The sequence below is a fragment of the Arvicola amphibius genome, chromosome 3 (assembly GCF_903992535.2).
Source record: "Arvicola amphibius chromosome 3, mArvAmp1.2, whole genome shotgun sequence".
In the NCBI taxonomy this organism is placed as follows: domain Eukaryota; kingdom Metazoa; phylum Chordata; class Mammalia; order Rodentia; family Cricetidae; genus Arvicola; species Arvicola amphibius.
In genome coordinates this window covers 51,983,371-52,005,320 of record NC_052049.1, presented here as the reverse complement: position 1 = coordinate 52,005,320, position 21,950 = coordinate 51,983,371, and the positions used below count along the sequence as shown (strand labels likewise).

At 42.9% G+C, this 21,950-nt stretch overlaps 1 protein-coding gene across 1 annotated transcript in view; it reads right to left on the bottom strand.

The window, feature by feature from the left end:
• Positions 1-21,950, bottom strand: part of Iqgap2 (IQ motif containing GTPase activating protein 2) — a 280,863-nt gene that overhangs the window by 81,560 nt on the left and 177,353 nt on the right. The window contains exons 11-13 of the mRNA XM_038321192.2: positions 16,937-17,097; positions 11,326-11,450; positions 2,016-2,179 (exon numbers count right to left, since the gene is read on the bottom strand). Coding sequence (XP_038177120.1) covers positions 2,016-2,179; positions 11,326-11,450; positions 16,937-17,097 — 450 coding nt within the window. The remainder of the gene's footprint in view (positions 1-2,015; positions 2,180-11,325; positions 11,451-16,936; positions 17,098-21,950) is intronic.

Here is a 21,950-nt window from a genome sequence, read left to right as displayed (position 1 = left end):
TTTTCTAGGAACCTAGTAGAGATTAAGAAAAAAAGCAAAGGAAAACCAATATACAAAGACTCAGCTGAAGGAACAGAATCAGATTTCTTTTCCTTCCTTCCTTCCTTCCTTCCTTCCTTCCTTCCTTCCTTCCTTCCTTCTTCCCTCCCTCCCTCCCTCCCTCCCTCCCTCCCTCCCTCCCTCCCTTCCTCCCTCTCTCCCTCCCTCTTTTAGTAAAAAGGACCAGGATGAGAGAAAAATTATGGATTGTGGCTGGGAAACAGCCTAATGGAAGAAGGGCACATGCCTTGTAGGTTCTATCCCTAGCAGTGCCATGGAAAACGAATCTATTAAGGTCATTTTTGGTCTTTCCTTCTTGCTGTAAGGAGCATCTTTCCCCACCTGTCTCAATACCCATAGTATGTGTTTCCCAGTCAGATGCACAGTCATGGTCGCAGAATAATCACCTTTCAAAGAGGGCAGGGAAGCAACCACAGGAGTCTTCAATAATACTCAAACAGGCTGCTGTTTGCTTTGTGTTGGACTCTATAGTAAATAGAAAACCATACACCCAGGACTGGAGAGATGGCTCAGCAGTTACAAGCCCTGGCTGCTCTTCCAGAAGGCCAGAACTGGGTTTCTAGCACCCTCATCAGGCAGCTCACAACTAGCTGCAACTCGACTTCCAGGGGAATCCAACACCTCTGGTCTCCGAGTACATTCTCTGCACTCATGGACTCATGTGGACACGCGGATGCACAAAATTAAAAACAAGAGAAATCTTAGAAAATAAAAACAAATGCATGCATTTACGATATCATTAATATACTGCCATCTAAGACACATGTATGTATCTCATATTCTTGTTTAACTCTCATTTTATAATACTTCGGGGCAGGTATGATTCTAATTTTATGCATGTGAAAATGAGCATATGGAGATACGGCGGTCTGTCTAAGGTCAGTTAGCCAGGATCTAAATGGTGCCTGCCTGTCTCCAAAGCAAGCAACTTTCTCTCTCAATGCTGTTATTTTGCTGTCTGCCATGGACACAGTTATTTAACTCCTAGCTCATTATCTCAGAACTCGTGATGATGGTGAAGTGATTCAGGGCTATTATGAGAATTAAACAAGAGATGCTTAACTACCACTGTCATGCCTGCAAACAGGAGATGCTCGGTCCACACGTGCTCTAAGCAGAGGTGCTTTTCCTGCTTCAGAGGGGGGCAGATCCTGGGCTCTGGAGGTGTATACGGGGGGAGTTACCCAGTCCTCCCAGCGGGGCTTGCACCTGAGAATGCGGATGACAGAAATGGCTACTGTTCCTGGCAGCATCACTTCCATCCTTGGGCAACAACAGGTCCTGTAAGTCTCAACAATCAGCCCAGCATCTTTCCAAGAGCATTAAGTCTTCCTGAGACCCCCTCAGTGTAAATTCAGATGTGAATAATATCACTGCTCTTCAAGAGGACTCCAGGCAAGTGCCCTCCCATGCTCAGGACAGAGCATACGGATATCATCCGTCGGGCACTGCCCATACCATGCCAACCTCCTCACCCACCTGCCCAACCACCTCTTCTTTCTCTGTTAGGCGCAGTTACTGTTCTATCTCCATGGCAACTTCTCAAGGTTCTGAGCACAATATCTCATCCCTGATTCTCTCCTGCTCTCCGACCACTCCGTATCAAACAGTGATGCACCAGCAAGTTCCTGACCATCTAGACCGTAAGGACAGAAAACGTTCAAATAGCATCATGTGTCCTCTGCAGTCCCTGCCCCCTCCAGATGCTGCACATGGCATGGATACACAGGAAATGCCCAGGGAACTGCACTCTGGCTAAGACTTCACCTACAACTGCATATTCAGTGGAGGAGTAGAAGTGATCGCTCTGGGTCTGGACTTGTCTCTAATGCTCGGCTCCAGGAAAAGAGGCTTGTTGTTTCCATCCTCATTCACTGGGATAAGAAGCTCATCAGATTTATGACAAATGGATCAAAAGTCTTCCCTCTCGCAAACGTCTACATTATAGAACGTACCAGGAGTTTCTGGGATTTCGTGTGGAACAAAACATCCTGGTAGTGCTGGGCACAATCCGGGTCCACATCTCTGATGTTGGCGGTGGGTAGCAGCAAGGTATCTAATGTCTTCAGAGGGTTCCCTTCATCGATGGCTTCATTGATGTACCCGAGAGCCACCATTCCTGCAGAGAGAAGAGCAAGTTTTCTAAGTCACAGCACGATACACATTCTCTCATGTTATATGCTACAGAGAGCTAAAAACAAACATGGGAAGGCCGGAGATAAGATATAAGGTGAATTCACAGAATCAATTGCATTTCTATACGCATCTAATGTGTATTTTAAAATAAAATTAATAAATCAAATAAATAATTAAATTACATTTTAAAATGCAATCCATAATAGATTCTAACCACAAATTCATTTCAGTGTCAAAGTCATGCACATTCAGGGATGATTTAAGAAGCACAAGACATGTATACCAAAAACTAGGAAACAAGTCAGTGGCAACCAAAACCCAGGGGAAGGCATCTCATGGCTACAGGTTGAAGACAGTGTTGTGAAGGAAGGACTACTCCTCAAGCAGGGTGAACTGGGAGAAGGGGACCAGGGGAGGCTGTGGTCTGGATGCATTGTAAGAATGAATAAGAAAGGAAGGAAAGTAAAGAGAAAGAAAGAAAGGAGGAAAAAAGAAAGGAAGAAAAAGAAAGAAAGAAAAGAAGGAAGGAAGGAAAGAAAGAAAGAAAGAAAGAAAGAAAGAAAGAAAGAAAGAAAAAGAGAGAGAAAGGCTCCTTAAATTGACCTGTTCCAGGGTAATGCCTATAAAAACCCAGGAGTTTTTTCTTAAACAGAATGTAATAAACTGACCCCCAAATATACATAAAACACAAGGAGCAACAACCACCAAAGCAATCCTGAGGAAAGAGGAAAATGGATTCATCCTGACAACCAACAGGGGCCAGTATTATGTCTGAATCCTAAGAGCTGGGGGTTCTGTTCCCATTTCAAAACTATTACCCAGGTCAGTGACTAATTTTATCTAGTCCTGGCATGAGGAAAGCCATATGAATGTGCAGAACAGAATCGGGGACCTAGAAACGGGCCCTTCCACTTATGGCCAATTACTTTTTTGACAAGGGTGCAAAAACAAAAGTCTACAAAGACTACTGCTAAAAGAAAAGGCTGCTGGGTCAACTAGCTACCCACATGTGTATGAATGAAGTTGGACCCATACTTCAAATCCTGTCCACAAATGAACTCAAAATAGAGCCTGGACCTAGACGTAAAGACTAAAACTAAAAGTTATATGATTCTTAGAAGAAAATATAGGAATATATCTTATGAGTAACTATCTTTTTAGTTATGGTATCAAGAGCCCAAAGAAAGAAAAACAGTAAGTACATAGGATTTTGTCAAAATTAAACCTTTTGTGCTTGGAAGTTCTCTATCAAAGAAAATCAAAGGGCAAGTCCAAGAATGGGGCAAACTATTTGCAATTATCCAAATCCAACAAGACAAATATGTGGTATTTATAAAAAGTTCCCATAATTCAATAATCAAAAGACAGTAACATTAATTTAAAGTGGGTGCAGGATTTAAATGTGCATTTATATAATGATGACACACAAATTCAATAAGTAAATGAAGAGACACACTATATTAGTAATTAGGAGATTGCAAGGCAAATCACAGATGTCATTTTGTAATCACTAGGATGGCTGTAATAAAAAAACCAACCATAAGAAGTGATGGTAATGCTTGAGAAATAGGAACATGTCTGCACTGTAGGTGGGGATGGGAAGTGGTACGAACACATTGGGGAACAATTTAGCAGCTCTCAAAATACTAAATATGGTTGTCCACTCTCTCCATATCTATTCAATATAGTTCTTGAGGCCCTAGCAAGAGCAATAAGACACCAAAGGAAGATCAAGGGGATACAAATTGGAAGAGAAGAAGTCAAACTCTCACTGTTTGCTGATGATATGATAGTTTACATAAGTGATCCCAAAAATTCTACCAAGGAACTTCTACAAATCATAAACACTTTCAGCAATGTATCGGGATACAAGACTAACTAAAAAAAAAAAAAAAGCAGTAGCCCTGCTGTACACAGATGATAAAAGGGCTGGGGAAGAAATCAGAGAATCAACACCCTTCACAATAGCCACAAACAGCATAAAATAAAATATCTCGGAGTAATTCTTGCTAAACAAGTGGAAGACTTGTATGACAAGAACTTTAAATCTTTGAAGAAAGAAATTGAAGAAGGCACCAGAAAGTGGAAAGACCTCCCATGCTCTTGGGTAGGCTGAATTAACATAGTAAAAATGGCAATCTTACCTAAAGCAATCTACAGATTCAATGCAATACCCATCAAAATCCCATCAAAACTCTTTAAAGACCTCGAAAGAACGGTACTCCACTTCATTTGGAAAAGCAAAAAACCCAGGATAGCCAAAACAATCCTGGGCAATAAGAGAACTTCTGGAGGCATCACAATCCCTGACTTCAAACTCTACTACAGAGCTACAGTACTGAAAACAGCCTGGTACTGGCATAAGAACAGACAGAAGGACCAATGGAACTGAATAGAAGACCCAGATATCAATCCACACATCTTTGAACACCTGATCTTTGATAAAGAAGCAAAAAAATATCAAATGGAAAAAAGAAAGCATATTTAACAAGTGGTGCTGGCATAACTGGATATCAACATGTAGAAGAATGAAAATAGATCCATATCTATCACCATGCACAAAACGCCACACTGAACCTTATAGAAGAGAAAGTGGGAAGTACACTTGAACACATTGGCAGAGGGAAGCACTTCCTAAATATAACCCCAGCAGCACAGACACTGAGAGAAACAATTAATAAATGGGGACCTCCTGATACTGAAAAACTTCTGTAAAGCAAAGGACATTGTCAACAAGACAAAACAACAGCCTACAGAATGGGAAAAGATCTTCACTAACCCCATATCAGACAGAGGTCTGATCTTCAAAATATACAAAGAACTCAAGAAATTGGACACCAAAAGATCACATAATCCAATAAAAAAATGGAGTACAGACCTAAACAGAGAACTCTCAACAGAGGAATCTAAAATGGCTGAAAGACACTTAAGGAAATGTTCAACATCCTTACTCATCAGAGAAATGCAAATCAAAACACCTCTGAGATTCCATCTTACACCTGTAAGAATAGCCAAGATCAAAAACACTGATGACAACTTATGCTGGAGAGGTTGTGAGGAAAAGGGAACACTTCTGCATTGCTGGTGGGAATGCAAGCTGGTACAACCCCCTTGGTTGTCAGTGTGGCGATTTCTCAGAAAATTAGGAAACAACCTCCCTCAAGACCCAGCAATACCACTTTTGGGTATATATCCAAAGGATGCTCAATTGTGCCACAAGGACATGTGCTCAACTATGTTCATAGCAGCCTTGTTTGTCATAGCCAGAATATGGAAACAACCTAAATGCCCCTTGATCGAAGAATGGATAAGGAAAATGTGGTACATTTACACAATGGAGTACTACACAGCAGAAAAAATAATGACAGCTTGAATTTTGCAGGAAATTGGATGGAGCTAGAAAACATTATTTTGAGTGAGGTAACCCAGACACAGAAAGACAATTATCACATATACTCCCTCATAGGTGGCTTTTAAACATAAAGCAAAGAAAGCCAGCCTACAAACCACAATCCCAGAGAACTTAGACAGCAATGTGGACACTAAGAGAGACTTACATAGAAAGAATCTACATGGGAAGTAGAAAGTAGAAAAAGACAAGATCTCCTGAGTAAATTGGGAACATAGGGACCTTGGGGGAGGATTGAAGGGAGGAGGGGAGCGGCAGGGAGGGGAGTAGAGAGAAATGTAGAGCTCAATAAATATCAATAAAATAAAAAAACCCGTCAGTTGGAGGGGTTGGGGTGCAGCTTGGCACGTTGGAGTGCTTATGTTGCATGCATGAAGTCTGGGATTCAATCTTCAGCACTGCATTTAAAACTAGGCATCATAGCCAGGCTTAAAAAAAAAACAAAAACTAAATATAAAATTTTCTTGTGATCTGGCCATTCTATTTGTAAACACCTAATTGAAAACCCAGATCAACATAAAAACTTGAAGGTTTAAGGCAGCATGTTTTTATAATAGCTAAAAGGCAGAAACAATCTAAATTTATATCAAATAGTAAAGGGATAAACAAGCGTATCGCTATAGACTAGCATATTCTTTGACCTAGAAAAGATGATAAAAATATACTAATATATAATACAATGACTGAGTTGTTTGATTTTTTTAAAGTCAGACACAAAAGGCCACTATGGACTTAAAGACATGTGTCTGGATGTTTTGCCTGCATGTATGTCTGTGTGCCACATGTACACCTTGTGCCCGTGGAGGACAGATGATGACATTGGATTCTCTGGAACTGGAGTGAAAAAGGGCTATGAGCTGCCTTGTGGATGAGATCCTAGGAATCCAACCAGGGTTATCTGGAGGACGATCCAGTTTGCTGAGGCATCTGCCCAGACTCACCGTTCACTTCTAAATGGCAAATACTATGGTATGTAATTTATATTTCAACAAATGCACACTTTTAGAATAGGCACATATTTGCATATGGACAGCAAGAGGAAACCACTGTTGGTATGACTCTGAAATGCTGGACACCCCACCAAGACATGAGGAGAGAGGATCAAAGGATAAGTTTAACGTAGAGATGGACAGAAATGGAAATGCAAAACCGGAGAGTTTTAGGCATGCATTCTGCTCTTTGTATATATATATATATATATATCTGTTAAAGGATCTTAAACCTAACAGTTCAAAGTCAAACAATTTTCCACAATATTAAGAAAAAGCAGAATGGATATCCACACAGCTCAGCACTGTCCAGTGGATTTCTGTGCAACGGTGAGCCTTTTACGTTTGGTGTTGTGCGATATGGCAGTCATCAGCCACATAACTATGGAGCGATTAGCATGAGGCTATTGCAAATGAAAGTGGAATGTAAACTTGTTTAGCTGTGATCATTTTAAATAGTCACATATGGCTGGCAAACAGGGGCAGGCTCCATATAAAAACAATGCCTTGAATATTTTGGGGGACAGTTTTAAGGTTCAAAGATAGTGAATTTCTTGCATTATTTACCTACTATTAGACATTATTAGCCTTGAACCCTAATTTAAGGATGCATCAAGGGAGGGCTAAGCATACCTTCTTGTTTAGTTGGTATAAAGATCTTAGAACACAGGCTGTATTAGAACTTAGAATAAAAACCCAAGAAGCTAGGTGATGGCGTCTGAAAATCTTATACAACCACAAGCAAAATGGATCTGTCTGAAGAAGGTCTCTTCTCATTACTACCACATTATCAAAAACTTAACCAGCACCCAGCAGCCATATACAAAAGTAGGTATACATCTACGCATATGTGTACTCATATACCTACATACAGTCACATACACTGTACGCATATACATACACGCACTTGTATACATACACACGCACGGGGGATTGGATGCCTACTCTGGTGCTGATGAAAAGACCTGGGAGAGAAACTGAACACTGCCTAGCAGTAAGTTAGAAAACACACGGCAACAGCCAAACATTCTTATTGTGTCTATTATTTTTCATGAAAAGTAATCCTAAGACACTTTACAAATATAAGCCATAAAACACCCAACACCTCCAAGTTTTAAAAACATGTACCTCTATTCTGACATTTAAATGAGGCTAACACTTTTTCTAATGGGTGACCTCACAAACACCACTGTGCTAGGAACAAAGGGATTTATCCACGAGGGAAAGGAATCCTTTCAAACGATTAGAGATATTCTATTATAATAATAAAAAAGCAACTCTATTTCCTTAACATCCAAATTAATTATTTTCAAGCATGAGGCAAGCCGTGGAAAGTTCTGGGTACTGTTCTCATTCTGTCCTACATGTAAACTGGAGCGTGCAGGAGATGTCCCATCCTTCACTGGACACCCCCACGCTCAGGCTATTCTAAATACCTTCAAACACCCCATCCAAACATGATCTTAGCAGAACCAAGTGTGAGAAAGAGGATGGACACACATCCTAAGGGCCTGTCACCTGGCAAGGCGAGCATTCCGGCTGACATGATGGAAATCACTGCTTAAGTTCTTGATAGTGCATCTAACAACACAAGCTACTGACGTCATAGTGAGTGACCTCACAGGAGCCAAGGAGCCTACCCAGAAGCCCCTTAGGCACGACTGCCTCACTTTTTCTGTTTATACACGTAAAAGGTAAATCCCACATGAATAGATTGCTGAGCCTTAGCCCATGACCTACTTCTTTGATCTATGCATGGTGCTGTGACATTCCAGTCCAGGGGACAGTGGGTGTTCCTTGAAGCTAATGGATGGAGTAACCTATAAGGGAATGGCACTTTACCAAATTTTAAAAGCAACTCAAATATGAAAACTTTCTTGTGGAGGCTGTGTGGATAAAAATAATATTCCTCTGTGGTTTCGTTGAGAAATGTGGGCTTTTCCAGGAAGAAATCAACAGAACATCAGAGTCCGGGAATGTATTTAGCAGCCTGATATCGGATACATCTCCCATTTAGCACTTCTATTAGCTGCAGGCCCAGGGAGCCACCAGTCAGACACAGGCGTGGACCTCAGACACATGGAGTGGGTGTGGAGGACAAAGCCAGGGTACTGTTCTTTCATAATTCCCAGGAAGACTCCAGCTCTTTGTAACTGTATAGCTCTCATTTGGTCATAATAGGCATTTAAAAGTTTTACTTTCATGTGAGAGGGGGTTTTTTAGTCTCACCTACAGAACAAGAAAGGAGCTATGAGAAGGGAGAAACAGGTCTAAAGGTTAACAGACGCCCCACATCTTGAAAGCAGAACAGGAGACCATTTAGGGGAGGAAGGGGACTAGCAAGAGAGGGAGAGGGGAAGTGGGGAAGGTATAAAGGGAATGGATGAGAGCCACAAAGCAGATCGATGAAAATGTCATAATGAAACCCATTTCTTAGTATGTAAACCAAAGCTTAATTAATAGCTTTTTAAGCTATCCCTTTAATATATGATATTAAACATGACACTTCAGGAATTTTAAATAAAAATAAGAGCGGTATTGAGAACAGGGATGGCAATAAGGCATGAAGTGGAAAGGAAGCTAGGGCAAGAAGCTGCCAAAAGGTGGAGTGTGGAGGGGAGAAATAAAAACATTATGTTTGAACAATGCCATTAGGAAATCTAAAACTTTACATGCTGATTTTTAATGTTAAAAATTTTTAATTGCCTCATTTCAACAAGAGGAAAAAGAACAACCAAACCAAAGCACAGGTAAATTAAATACTGTGTAAAGTCCCCACGTGCTAGGAAGGGGGCAGTATCTGAAATAACTTTTCCTGGTGATAAGTCCGTGCCCTCTATGACAAGACGCTGATGGATTGTGGGAATGGCCACAGCAGTCAAGAGACTTTAGTTACAGATAATTTCTGCTTACAAAAGGTCAATTATCTAAGCTATATAAACACTTGTTTTTCTGTCCTCAGTAGAGGCTGAGGACAGCACTCCTCAGTATGAAGGACAAGGGACACGGTGCAATAACTATGGGCACAGGGAATTAGCAGCCTTCACGTGGGTAGGTAGTATATCCAGTCAACACCCAAAACAGCCGCAGAGGAGTTAAAACACAATGATGGCACCTGATGATTTGTTTTGCTTACCGAAAGAAATCCTAATAACTGGGTGGCAGGAAGCTCAAGAGTATAGATGTGGGAGTCTAAAAAGGTGGCAAGAGGACAGTGGACCAGCAATCACACTCACACACACACACACACACACACACACTCACTCACTCACACACATACACACACACACACACACACACACACACTCACACACCAGTGATTTCCACCACCTATACCCCCAAGATACTGAACCTTCGCTCAAATCACTGCTTCCCTCAAGAGTAACATTTGGCAAGAGCCCCAAGCTCCCAAGCACATTAGAAGATCTCATCAAGGTGTCGGATTGTAGAGATTCACATGGGCAGGAAATGCAGAGAGGATAACAGAAAGCTGAGCTGCCCCCAAAGAAGTTTAGTCATACACAGGGCTTGAAAAGGACAAAAATCATGACCGTGTAGAAACAGCAGTATAAATCCAAACCCACTGTATGCCATGAAGGCATACACCATTTCAGTGGGATAGAGTCCAGGGGGAAAAGACCTTGGAATAACAAAATGCAAACTTGGCAGCGCGCTCACAGGAAACAGCCAAGAGTAGCTGACTGAAAGAATCACGGATGATTCCAGTATTCCAGAGTTAGATGCAGCATTAGGGGAACCAGATCTGACACCTACCTCACTAGAGCTCACCAGATTGAAAGAGCTTAAGGCTTGAGACAAGTGCCCGCTCTATCTGTGAGCTGGAGCAAGCGTGCTAGAGAAGGCAACTGTTGCGGCATTAAAAGCCATCTGCAACCCTGACCTTACAAATAGCAGGATGAGCAGGAGACTGGGAATGGCCATCTGACTTCTCAAACCTGCGTTCCCTATGTAGACGGTGTCCTGAAAACGGAGACACAGAGAAACGTACCTACAAATGAACCGGATTCCTTTGGGGTGACCAAGTCAAGGTGGTATTGATCTGTGCTAATCAGAGTAACTCAGGGAAGAAGAGGGAAAGCCTTGGGTAGAAGGGAGGTCAGAGATTTGATTGGTTCTAATCCACGGCTGCTAACAAGTCAAGGCTTGGCCTTCCTTTTGTTGGAAACGACAGCCTAGGCCTGAACTTGTTCCTTCATGCTACAGGAGTGTGGCAGCCACAGGAGTCACCCAGCTTTCCTTTCTTCACTGCTGTGTCAGCCAAAGGCAGAAGGAGGAAGCAGGCTGACATCGCTGTGTGCTCTCGGAATTCTCCCATTTTTATACCAGTTCATCATTTCAGAGAGAGAGCAAATTATCGGGATATGTGACCACATGGTCAGATATTATGGTCCATCTTTTTATTCCTAGATTGGAGAGTGTCAAAGATCAGGGAAGCATGCAAATGAAAGGTCGGAATAAAAATGACATCTTCTTAGAAATGCAACTACAGAAGCACAGTTTAGGTAAAAACAATAAATAGTTAGGACTTGCATTAATCTATTTTTCTACCTCTTTATATGTGCTTTGCACAAATCTATTATAATCCATGCATGTATACTGAGTTAATAGGATAACCCTATGAGCCAACTTTCACAGCGCTCATCCAGAGAATACAAAGTCTACACACATTGCTTTCCCACTCGCTACAGAAGGAAACTGCTCTATACTTACGGTCATTTTCTTCTTGAATCTGGATATTAATCACATCGATACAATTCTGAATTTCATTCCAGCTTAAGGTATCTTGCCCTTGAGACAACGCTTCGTGTTTAACAGAGAGTAGTTCATCTGCATACCTGTGTAAGAGAAAACGGTGATGCCACACACATCAGACTTCTCTCACTCCTCGCCCACGCCCTAAATCTGAAGTTACACCTATGGGCCGAATGGAGATGCTGCAACCGGCATGGCAGAGGGGAAGACACTTTGTGTCTCAGTCTGACTACAGACTGTTCAAACAATGGACCCCAAAGAAACTGGAATTCACTCTGGCAGAAGGAAAAGGAGTCAGCCAGAAGGAAAACTCATCTCCTGGAAGAGATTCTGCACAGTTCTAACAAGTTTCCAGACCACCTTACAGGATGGGACTCAAGCCGGATGGTGATGGTCAGTGGTGGGCAGGACCACACCTTAACTGAAACCGGTTAGATGTGCATACACTTGGCCCTCTAATCTCTGATTTCACTTCAAGACCCCTAAGATGAACGTGTGTTTTTGCTGGATCTCTTTGTGGTCACATTGAATAAGTTCTCTTTTCCTGTTCTCCACTTTTAATTGGACTCTTTTAATTGACTTATTGAGGGCGGGTGGTCAGGCCTGACTGGAAGCATAGGATGTGACCCCATTGTTTGATAACAGAGTCCTGAGATGGTTAGGCAAAGACTGGTTGGGCAGGTAAAAGCGTCTTGTTCGGATTTTTCAGCACATACTAGACTTATAGCATAGATACTTTTCTTTTTTAAAATTTATTTTATTTTAAAATTATGTATAAGCATGTGTGCCTGCGTGTGGATATGTCCCAGTGCCTGTGCCCATCGAGGCCAGGTGTTGAGCTGCTGTGGAGCTGGAATGATAGGCAGCTCGGGCTGATGGGGGTGCTGAGAACTGTCTTCTTTCTGATCCTCTGTGAGAGCAGCATGCAATCTTAATGCTACACCATCTCTCCGGGCCCACTGTCGGCCATGATCCGAGAATGAACCATGGAAGGAGAACCCTCAGTGCTTGTGAGAAAACTCTAAAAAACCCAGACTAAAGTCTTGTGACCTCAGTCTCTTCAAAAACACAGAGCTGTTCTTGAAATGTCCCTCTCCCAGGTGTAGCAGATAGGAGTGTGTTTACTTCATTCATGACAACTGGCTATTGTTATTTATTTATATGCCTCCATGGAGATACAAGCTGTTGCCATGTGTGTCTTGTCTTTGTGATAATATACAACTCAGGAGAACTTTACTTAGGCGACCTCTCTTTTTCTCTTCTCTTCTCTTCTCTTCTCTTCTCTTCTCTTCTCTTCTCTTCTTTCCTTCCCTTCCCTTCCCTTCTCCTCCCCTCCCCTCCCCTCCCCTCCTCTCTTCTTCTCTTCTCTTCTTTTCTGTTTTTTTTTAGGCAGTGATGTTTCCCAGCAGCTATGGAGCCTGTCCTGAACCTCTTTTTTTTTTTTTTTAAAGATTTATTTATTTATTATGTATACAACATTCTGCTTCCATGTATGCCCGCACGCCAGAGGAGGGCACCAGATCTCAATACAGATGGTTGTGAGCCACCATGTGGTTGCTGGGAATTGAACTCAGGAACTTTGGAAGAGCAGCCAGTGCTCTTAACCACTGTGCCATCTCTCCAGCCCCTCCTGAACCTCTCTTAGCCCTCAGAATATAAACTGTCTGATGCTCTGAATAAAGTTGGCTATTGCATGAGACTTCAGGCCACCACATTTACAGACTCCATCTCCTAGGTCCCACCACCTTTAGAGTGGTAAATACCCTGCTGTTGATGCTTTTTTCTTTTTCTTTCTTTCTTCCTTCCTTTGTTTGTTCGTTCCTTTCTTTCTGTTTTGGTTTTACAAGTCAGGGGTTCTCTGTGTAACTTTGGAGCCTGTCCTGGAACTCGCTCTGTAGACCAGGATGGCCTTGAACTCACAGATCTGCCTACCTCTACCTCCCGAGTGCTAGGATTAAAAATGTTTGCCACCACGTGGCAGGTGTTTTTTGGCTTTGAACTTGGTATGTAAGCCAGGTAGGTCTGTGACTTTTAATCCTCTTGCCAGAGACTCCCGAGTAGCAGAGGGTAGCAGCGTGTATCATCACACCTAATATGCCCACCTAGAGCTCAAATTCCATGAGAAGACACTTCCAAAACCCTTGCAGGACTGCTCAGATCTTCACGACAAGGTTTTTGGCCATGCAGTTCAGGAGCTGAGCTAGAATGGTCTAGATTCCCTTGTCACCTGTCCATTTCTCCAGGGGCTCCATGGAAGTTACTCAGAACCTTCTGTGTCCTCTCACTGGCAGGCACTGAGACCTCATTTCTGACCTCTGACCCTCCTCACTGGGTGCAACCTCTGGCTGACTCTGCCCAAAGATTCTGCCCCTTTTTTTTTGAAACTGAGGGAAATTTGAGGGGAAAATTTACCCATCTTGGTATGTTACAAGTCTCGCTTTTATAAAAGTCAGTTTTACATCCCCGAAAAGCATACAGCAGTGTGAACTAGGTAGCCAAGAGTAAGGAACTCGAGAGGTTCGCACTGTTTCTTCTTTTTTGTGAGGGAAGTAAAGGACAGTCCTTTAGGCACACGGTTCACCTATCGCCTTGGCACATGCTAGCGGGGGGGGGGGGGGGGGGGGAGGAGGGGTGTTAAAGGGAGTACCACGAGAGCCTAAACATGTCTCCCCGCGAGCGACAGATTTCCTCAGAGTTCTTCATGCTTCAGGGTGAGGTGACTGCTAAAGATTGTAGCTTAAAAACAACCTTCTCCAAAACAGGAAGGGATGATGACCCATGATGGCCTCCTACTGAGGCCAACCCAATGCAGGCCTGACACTCGCTAAGGATCATGCTTGAGATTTTTGCCTTACTGTAAGAGTCAGGAAAAAGTCACTAATGTGTAACAAATAGCACTCACGGCACTAATACCAGGGACACATGGCCATCTGTACTGGTGAGCTTTTCTTAGAGATGGACATCATTCTTAAAGAAAGCACAAAGTCCTTCTGGGCATCTTGTAGACTTAATAAAAATCTAAGTGATGGCTCTGTAGGAGTCAGGTGAGAATCCTCCAGGATGGGCACAGACAAACCCACCAGCACCCATGATGCCTTGAGAAATGCACACCAGTGAACCAAAGGAAAAAGCTTTGGCCAGAAGCCAACAGAACTCCACAGGCCCTTCCAATGAGAACCGATCTTTAGGATGGAGGCACTGAGACAGCAAAATTAGGAGGGATGAGAGGTAGCCCCCACGAACAGATTGGCTGGTGTCAAAGGAGAAGTGGAAGGGACCAATTGGTGGTGTACCTTCCCTGGATGGGCACCGCCTAAGCACTGAATCCTTAAAGCGTTTCTGTAACTGTGGAGAGAGGTTCAGTTGTTTTATTTCCTTTATGTTTGTTTTTACAGATGACGAGGAAAGATTTGGTTAGAGGAGACCAAGCAAATAACTTTGGCTTCAAAGCTTATGTATCTCTTAGCCACCCGCTCCCAGAAGCAGCAACCTGGCTAGGGTGAGAAGCATCAAGTGATTCATGAGCGCATCCTCCATAGCGGGCGATGTGCCGATACTGTGCTGGATGGAGGTGCCCAGCTCCTGGCGGCGAAAGGGGCACGTACAGAGACAGACAGGCCAGCAGGTCCAGTGTGGCTGGAGACAGCTTGGCTGAAGTAGACAGTGCCCAGTGAGGTCCAAAACCATGCCACTCAATTACAGATCAGAAACTCAACAGTACACAAACATAAACATGTACTTTTTGTTGTTTGTTTATTTTTTTATATTGAGACAGAGTCTCATGGAGCCCAGGCTGGCAACAGACTTGCTATATAGTCAAGAAGGATTCTGAACTCCAGGTCCTGAATGTTGGGATCACAGGCATATGCCACTATGCCAGGCTTACCTCTGATTTTTTTTTTTTTGGTTTTTCGAGACAGGGTTTCTCTGTGGCTTTGGAGCCTGTCCTGGAACTAGCTCTTGTAGACCATGCTGGTCTCGAACTCACAGAGATCCGCCTGCCTCTGCCTCCCGAGTGCTGGGATTAAAGGCGTGCGCCACCACCGCCCGGCTTTACCTCTGATATTTTAAGTTATTATTATATCATGAACTTGAATCATGCAGGCCAAGTGGCTCTCAAACGGAGTGGGCTTATTTTCCCTAAGTGGTATTTGTACATAGGGAAGCAATTTTGATGAACAGAATGGATAACTGGATTGGAAAGACAAGGACTGTCATGTAGGGTGCAGTGGCCTGGTATGTTGAACAATTACTTTGCCAGGAGTCACTGTTAGATTTTAACCTCTGCCAAGGAGTGAGCTCCTCTGCTTTAGACATTCGTGTCAAGTGGGGTCAAGGGTTGGTTAGAGAAGACTGACTGATGGCTGGATGGAGAGAGGAAAGAGGGAGGGTGCTTCACTGTGGATGCTACTGCAGAAAGAGAGACCCCTGGAGAAGAAGCCCCTTGCTGAATACTGTGGACAAAGGCCGCTGTGCACAGTGGACGTGGACACGAGCAGCTGCCTCATGGCACGAGGGTATTGGCTAAAGGAAGAAGAAAACTAGATCAGACCGGTGCTTCTAAGCCTAGAGAAGGGTGTGACACCATTAGCAGGAGCAAGGGAGGGAAGAGAATATTACCCGGGAAATAAGCACTGCAGAGTATGTCAAGCTGGAGGGTTAACTCAAGTAGAACGGGATGACGCATTTCAAGACTAGAAAGGCAATTCTACTGTCCCTCCACTTCTTGTAATTTTGGATAAAGGCAAGTGACCCGACACAGTTTACTCAGAATCTTACCCCCCCCCTTCCCTTCCTTTGCAACTGTGCTTGACATAAGATCAGCCACCCTGTGGATTAGAGCCAGTTTAGGGGCACTGGCTAAGTTACTGTCAAGATCTGGGTAGACATCACCCTCTGGTGGTCACAGTAAGTCAGGATTCGCTCAACTCTTTTTCTTTTCTTCATCCTAGCTGAATCTAATTTGGGGGTTGAGTGCCCCTTTGTGTGAGGCCCTGGGTTCAGCACCCAGTAGCAAAGAGAAAAGAGAAGTCCCTGATTCGGCCTTTAATTTCCATCCTTCGCTCTCTCTCTAGATCCACTGCAGCATTAAGTAGGACTAGCAATCATAGTTTTCTAGGAACTTGAAACAAACAAAAAGAAAATCTCAAACTGAGGTACAATCCATGGTGCTTACCAGGCTCTTGTGGTTCAACAAGGAGAAGAGTTGAGAGTCTGGGGCCCCACCTAGGGTCCATGACTCCAGAAGTTTCCTTATCAGTGGACTGGAACCTTGGGTGGACAGCTACTTCTAACTCCCCTGAAGAGGCTTAAAGGAAGGTATATTTTCAACAGCTCCTCCAGTAAGCAATCTCTGCTTAGGATGAAGCCAGTCCTTAACACAAGATGATAACTTTATCCCCAGAAAAGGACGACTATAAAGAAGGCCTCTTACCGCAGAGTAGAGCAGCTCTTGAGGCAATGCAAGCAGGCTATGTGGGCTTCTCCACTAAGTGAGTCGTTAACTTGGGAGATCTACCAAGCACACTTTTTTCCCCTCCTGAAAGAAGGCTTGGAAAGGGTTCCTTACCGGTTCACGTGTGCCTCGTCCAGATTGTTGAAGCCGATGGTGGGACTTCGGAGTTGGTTCTGCACAGACACAGGGTCATTGCTGTCCAAGGCCTGGTTTAGCAAAGCAACAGCAGACAACATCTCCACAGCAATCAGGAGCTCCTCATGGGCCAAGTAGTTCTGTTGGCAAACACAGGGCAAAGTGAGTTCCCAGAATCACGCCCTGCACATACGTGCTTCAGGGACAGGATGCATATGACCAAGAGCATGCCTGCCTGCTCGTTGCTGCCTTCCAGAAAATCCAGGTAAATGGCTCCTAGGTTCTTTTAGATTATTATTTTGGGGGTTGTGCTACATATAACCTACAGTTACAATGTCACAAATATCTGTATCCCACGGCTGATCTCTACTTCGAGCAGTGCTGGCTGCCGATCAGGCTCTATGGAACCCGGTAATTAAGTCACAGGTTAGACAAAACTGGCAAGAGGTTTGGGTAAGATCTCGGCAAAGAAAATGACTCTGTTTTGGGCCCAGGAAAAGGGAGTTTTATCTAAATGCTATAAACCTAGAAAAACAAATATAATCTTTAAGACAAGGAAGTAGATTCTACCCCTGAAAAGTGAATTTCGGTTTTATAAATTGGGTAAAAACTTTAAGATGTACTATAAAGTCTGGATATTTGATGTCATTGAAGGTAAATCTTTTTTTTTGTTGTTGTTGTTAAGCAAGAAAGACCCTCCATATTTGCATATTTGTGAATCTATTTTTTTGGATTATGTAAAAACTGGTTAGCTGTCAGAGCATCCTTTTGATATTTTCTTCCATTTGATCATTTTCTATCATTTTAATCAATTTCAAAAGAGGATAGTTCTTTCATTATATTGAAAAGATTGAAAAATAATTACTTTAAAAAGTGGATATACAGCCTGGCGGTGATGGCGCACACCTTTAATCCCAGAACTTGGGAGGCAGAGGCAGGCGGATCTCTGTGAGTTCGAGACCAGCCTGGTCTACAAGAGCTAGTTCCAGGAGAGCCCTAAAGCTACAGAGAAACCCTGTCTCAAAAAATGAAAAACAAAAAACAAGTGGTTATACATCCTTACATTTAGAATATTATGTATGTAAAAATGTCATAATGATATTAAAATGCCTATTATAGCTTTCTGGATCACCACAGAAAACTTTAAAAACAAACCAATATCAGAATAATAAAGCACTGTTTTATTTTTTATAGCAAACAGGAAACTGTGGCAAACACAGAGCACTTTATCTAAATGACACACATTAACTATAAATTTTCCAGATGAAGAAGGTGTCAGACTGACTACAAGATCACAGCAGCCTGACGGAACCCTGCTTAAGCACTTCCTCTACCTCTTCCAAACAGCTACGACAGTAGGGCAAGGACAAGAGAAGAAAGGGCTGGGCTGCTGCACGGGAGGCTCTGATCCCCGGCTGAGCGAAGCTGGGACGTGCATGTCTGAGCTCAAATCTAGAGAAGTGAGAGGGGACCATGTAAGAAAACAATCTGTACTGCAAAGTCATTACTTCTATGTAGAAAATGTGTGTGAAGGGGGGAGGTGTCTTAATAAGTAAGAATAAATAAACAGGCCCTACAACCCAGGGGCTGGAGAGATGGCTCTGCAGCTAAGAGTTCTTGCTCTTCTAGAGGACCAGAGTTCAGTTCCCAGAATCCATGCCTTGAAGCTCATAACTGCCAGCTGCAGGCTATCCAACCCCTTAGGCTTCCATGAGGGTGTGTGTCTGCATGTGCTCTCTCTCTCTCTCTCTCTCTCCTCTCTCTCTCTCTTGTTCTCTCTCCTCTCTCTCTGTCTCTCGTTCTCTCTGTCTCTCTCTCTCTGTCTCTCTGTCTCTGTCTCTCACTCTCTCTCTCTCTCTCTCTCTCTCACACACACACACACACACACACACACACACACACACACACACACACACACAGCCTTAAAAATCCTATAACCCAAACTTTTTAGGCTATACTCACTTGGGATTATGTGTGTGTGTATGTGTGCATGTATGTGTGTGCGTGTGTGTGTTTTGTTGTTGTTTGTTTTTCCTTTATTATTTGATTTTTGTTTTTTCTGAGATAGTGTTTCTCTGTGTAGTTCTGGCTGTCATAGAACCCACTCTGTAGACCAGGTTGGCCTCAAATTCAGAGGTTCGTCTGTCTCTGCCTCCTGAGTGCCGGGATTAAAGACATGCCACCACTGCTGGACTTATATTCACTTGATTTAATGCACACATAGTTTACAGAGGTGTTATTCATTTTAACTGACTTTTAAAAATTATATAATATATACCATAGCCCAACACATTTTGGCCTCTGGATTCTGTTTTGTTTCACTTAATGTGAACCTTTTGTTCTGACCATTAGTCACTAAAATTTTTTACATCTATTTATTTTGTGTGTGTGTTCCTGCACACACACCAGAATGTGTACGTGGATGTAAGAGAACAAACTGTGAGAGATTATTATTCTTCTGTTATTCCTTAAAACTTTAATTTTTAAACAGCTTTATTTATTAAAGTTGGGACACCCTTTTCCCAGCACCTGGGAAGCAGAGGCAGGAGGATTTCTGTGTGGGTCCCAGGATCAAACTCAGGCCTTCAGTGGCAACGACCTGTACCCACCGAGCTACCTCCTAGGGCCTTATTATTCTTTCTACCATCTTTTTTTTTTGCTGGTTGTACAGTATTCCTAGTACAGAAAAAATACCACAGATTAATCTTCTATTAATAATAATTAACAGGCAATTAGATTCTATTTGTTTTTCTCACTCTAATAGACTGAGAAACATCTCCGTGGCTAAGCTTCCTGATTCGTATTCTTCAGGCTCAGTTTCCAGAATGCAATGGTCAGAATCGTTAGCCTTTGAGACACTTTGGTCTAGATGAAGGCTGCACAGTTTCACATACCGGATTCTCAAAAGGTTCCAGCTGCTCCATGTTTATACCTATATCCAGGCAAATCTTTTGAGTAACTACCAATCTAATTACACACACACACACACACACACACGCACACACATGCACACAGGCATAATATGTGCGCACACATGTACGCACACGCAACAACGCATGCATGTACATACACATGCATGCACACACATATGCATGCACGCACACACATACGCACGCACACATACATGTATGCACACATGCACACACCACATGCATATTGGTTATCACTTACAAACATTTTTCCTTTTCTAAGTTCAGCATTCATAGATTTGTGAACTGGCCACTCATAGCTCTGTGAGTTGGCCACTCATACATACATACTCTTGGCCTCCTTTCAATATACGGCTCTGGTTCTGAGTTTTAAGATCCAATCATTATTCTTCTATCATTCCTTAAAACTTTAATTTTTTAAAAAAGCTTTATTTATTAAGGTTGGGTCCTGTGGGACATTCCTTTTCCCAGCACCTAGGGAGCAGAGGCAGGAGGATTTCTGTCAGTTCATGACAAGTTTGGTCTACAACTAATTTCAGGGATAGCCAACGTGGTATGGTGAGGTCCTAACTAAAAAAAAAAAAGATTAGAAATTTTACTTATTTCTCCTATGTGTAATGGGGTTTTGGCTTGCAGGTTTGTGTACCACATGCATGCTTAGTGCCAGGGGAAGCCAGAAGAGGGCATCAGATGCCTTAGAATGGAGTTACAGAAGGCTGTGAGCCACCATGTAGATGATGGGAATTGGACCTGGGTCCTCTGGAAGAGCAGCGGGTGCTCTTAACTGCTGAGCCATCTCTCCAGTCCAGAACTTTGGGTTTTAAAAATTACTTTTACATTTAATTTAACTTTTAATTTTTAATTTTAATTTTTCAAGAGGTGATGCTGGGAACTGAACATGGCTTCACGCAAGACAGGCAAACATCTAACCTTGAAGAAATTATTCTGAGAGATACATGTTGTGAATTCAGACTCTCTGATCACCTGGTAAACACTGCACAGGACTCCATATTAAACAACCCTCCTCGCGCCTGCAACACCAGCACTTCTCTGTATAACATTTTCAGCTGATTTCTAGTGCCATTCATTTCGCCCTTCTCCGCTGCTCATAGACTTCAAATAAACATTCCATTATGTAATGTGGTGGTCTGGCAGAAAATGGCCCCCAAAGGGAGTGGCACTATTAGGAGGTGTGATCTTGTTGGAGGAAGTGTGTCACTGAGGAGGTGGCCTTTGAGGTCTCATATCTGCTCAAGTCATGCTCAGTGAGTCAGTCCACTTGGTGTTACCGTCTGATCAAGACAGAGCTAGCACCATGTCTGCCTGCATGGCACCATGTCCTGCCACCATGATAGGGACTACACCTCTGAAAATGCGAGCCACCCCAATTAAATGTTTTTCCTGTATAAGAGTTGCCATGGTCATGGTGTCTCTTCACAGCAATAGAAACCCTAACTAAGACATATACGTTAAAAGAAAATGACTATTAAATACTTTAGCATATTAAGGATTATAAATTTACAACAACCAAAGCCAGGCTGCTAATGTTTTCAGTTGCAGATTTCTAGAAATGCTGATTTAAAGCATATTTCAATAAAGTTAAAATTATTCAACATTCTCTCTTTTTTTTTAAAAAAGATTTTTTTACTTACGTGTTTGTGTGGATCTATGTGTGGGTATGTATGTAAATAGTGTGTGCAAGGGCCCTTCCCTTGGAGGCCAGAGGCATTAGGTCTCCCTCAAGCTAGAATTCCTGGCATCTGTAAGCCGCCAGCCATGGGTGCTTAGAACAGACTTTGGGTCCCCACAATAGCAGAATGAGCTCTGAGCTATCTTTCCAGCCCAAACATCTTATAAACACACACACACACACACACACACACACACACACAGAGAGAGAGAGAGAGAGAGAGAGAGAGAGAGAGAGAACACACACACACACGAGAGAGAGAGAACACACACACGAGAGAGAGAGAGAGGAGAGAGAGAGAGAGAGAGAGAGAGAGAGAGAGAGAGAGAGAGAGAGAGAGAGAGAGAGAGAGAGAGAGAGAGAGAGAGACAAC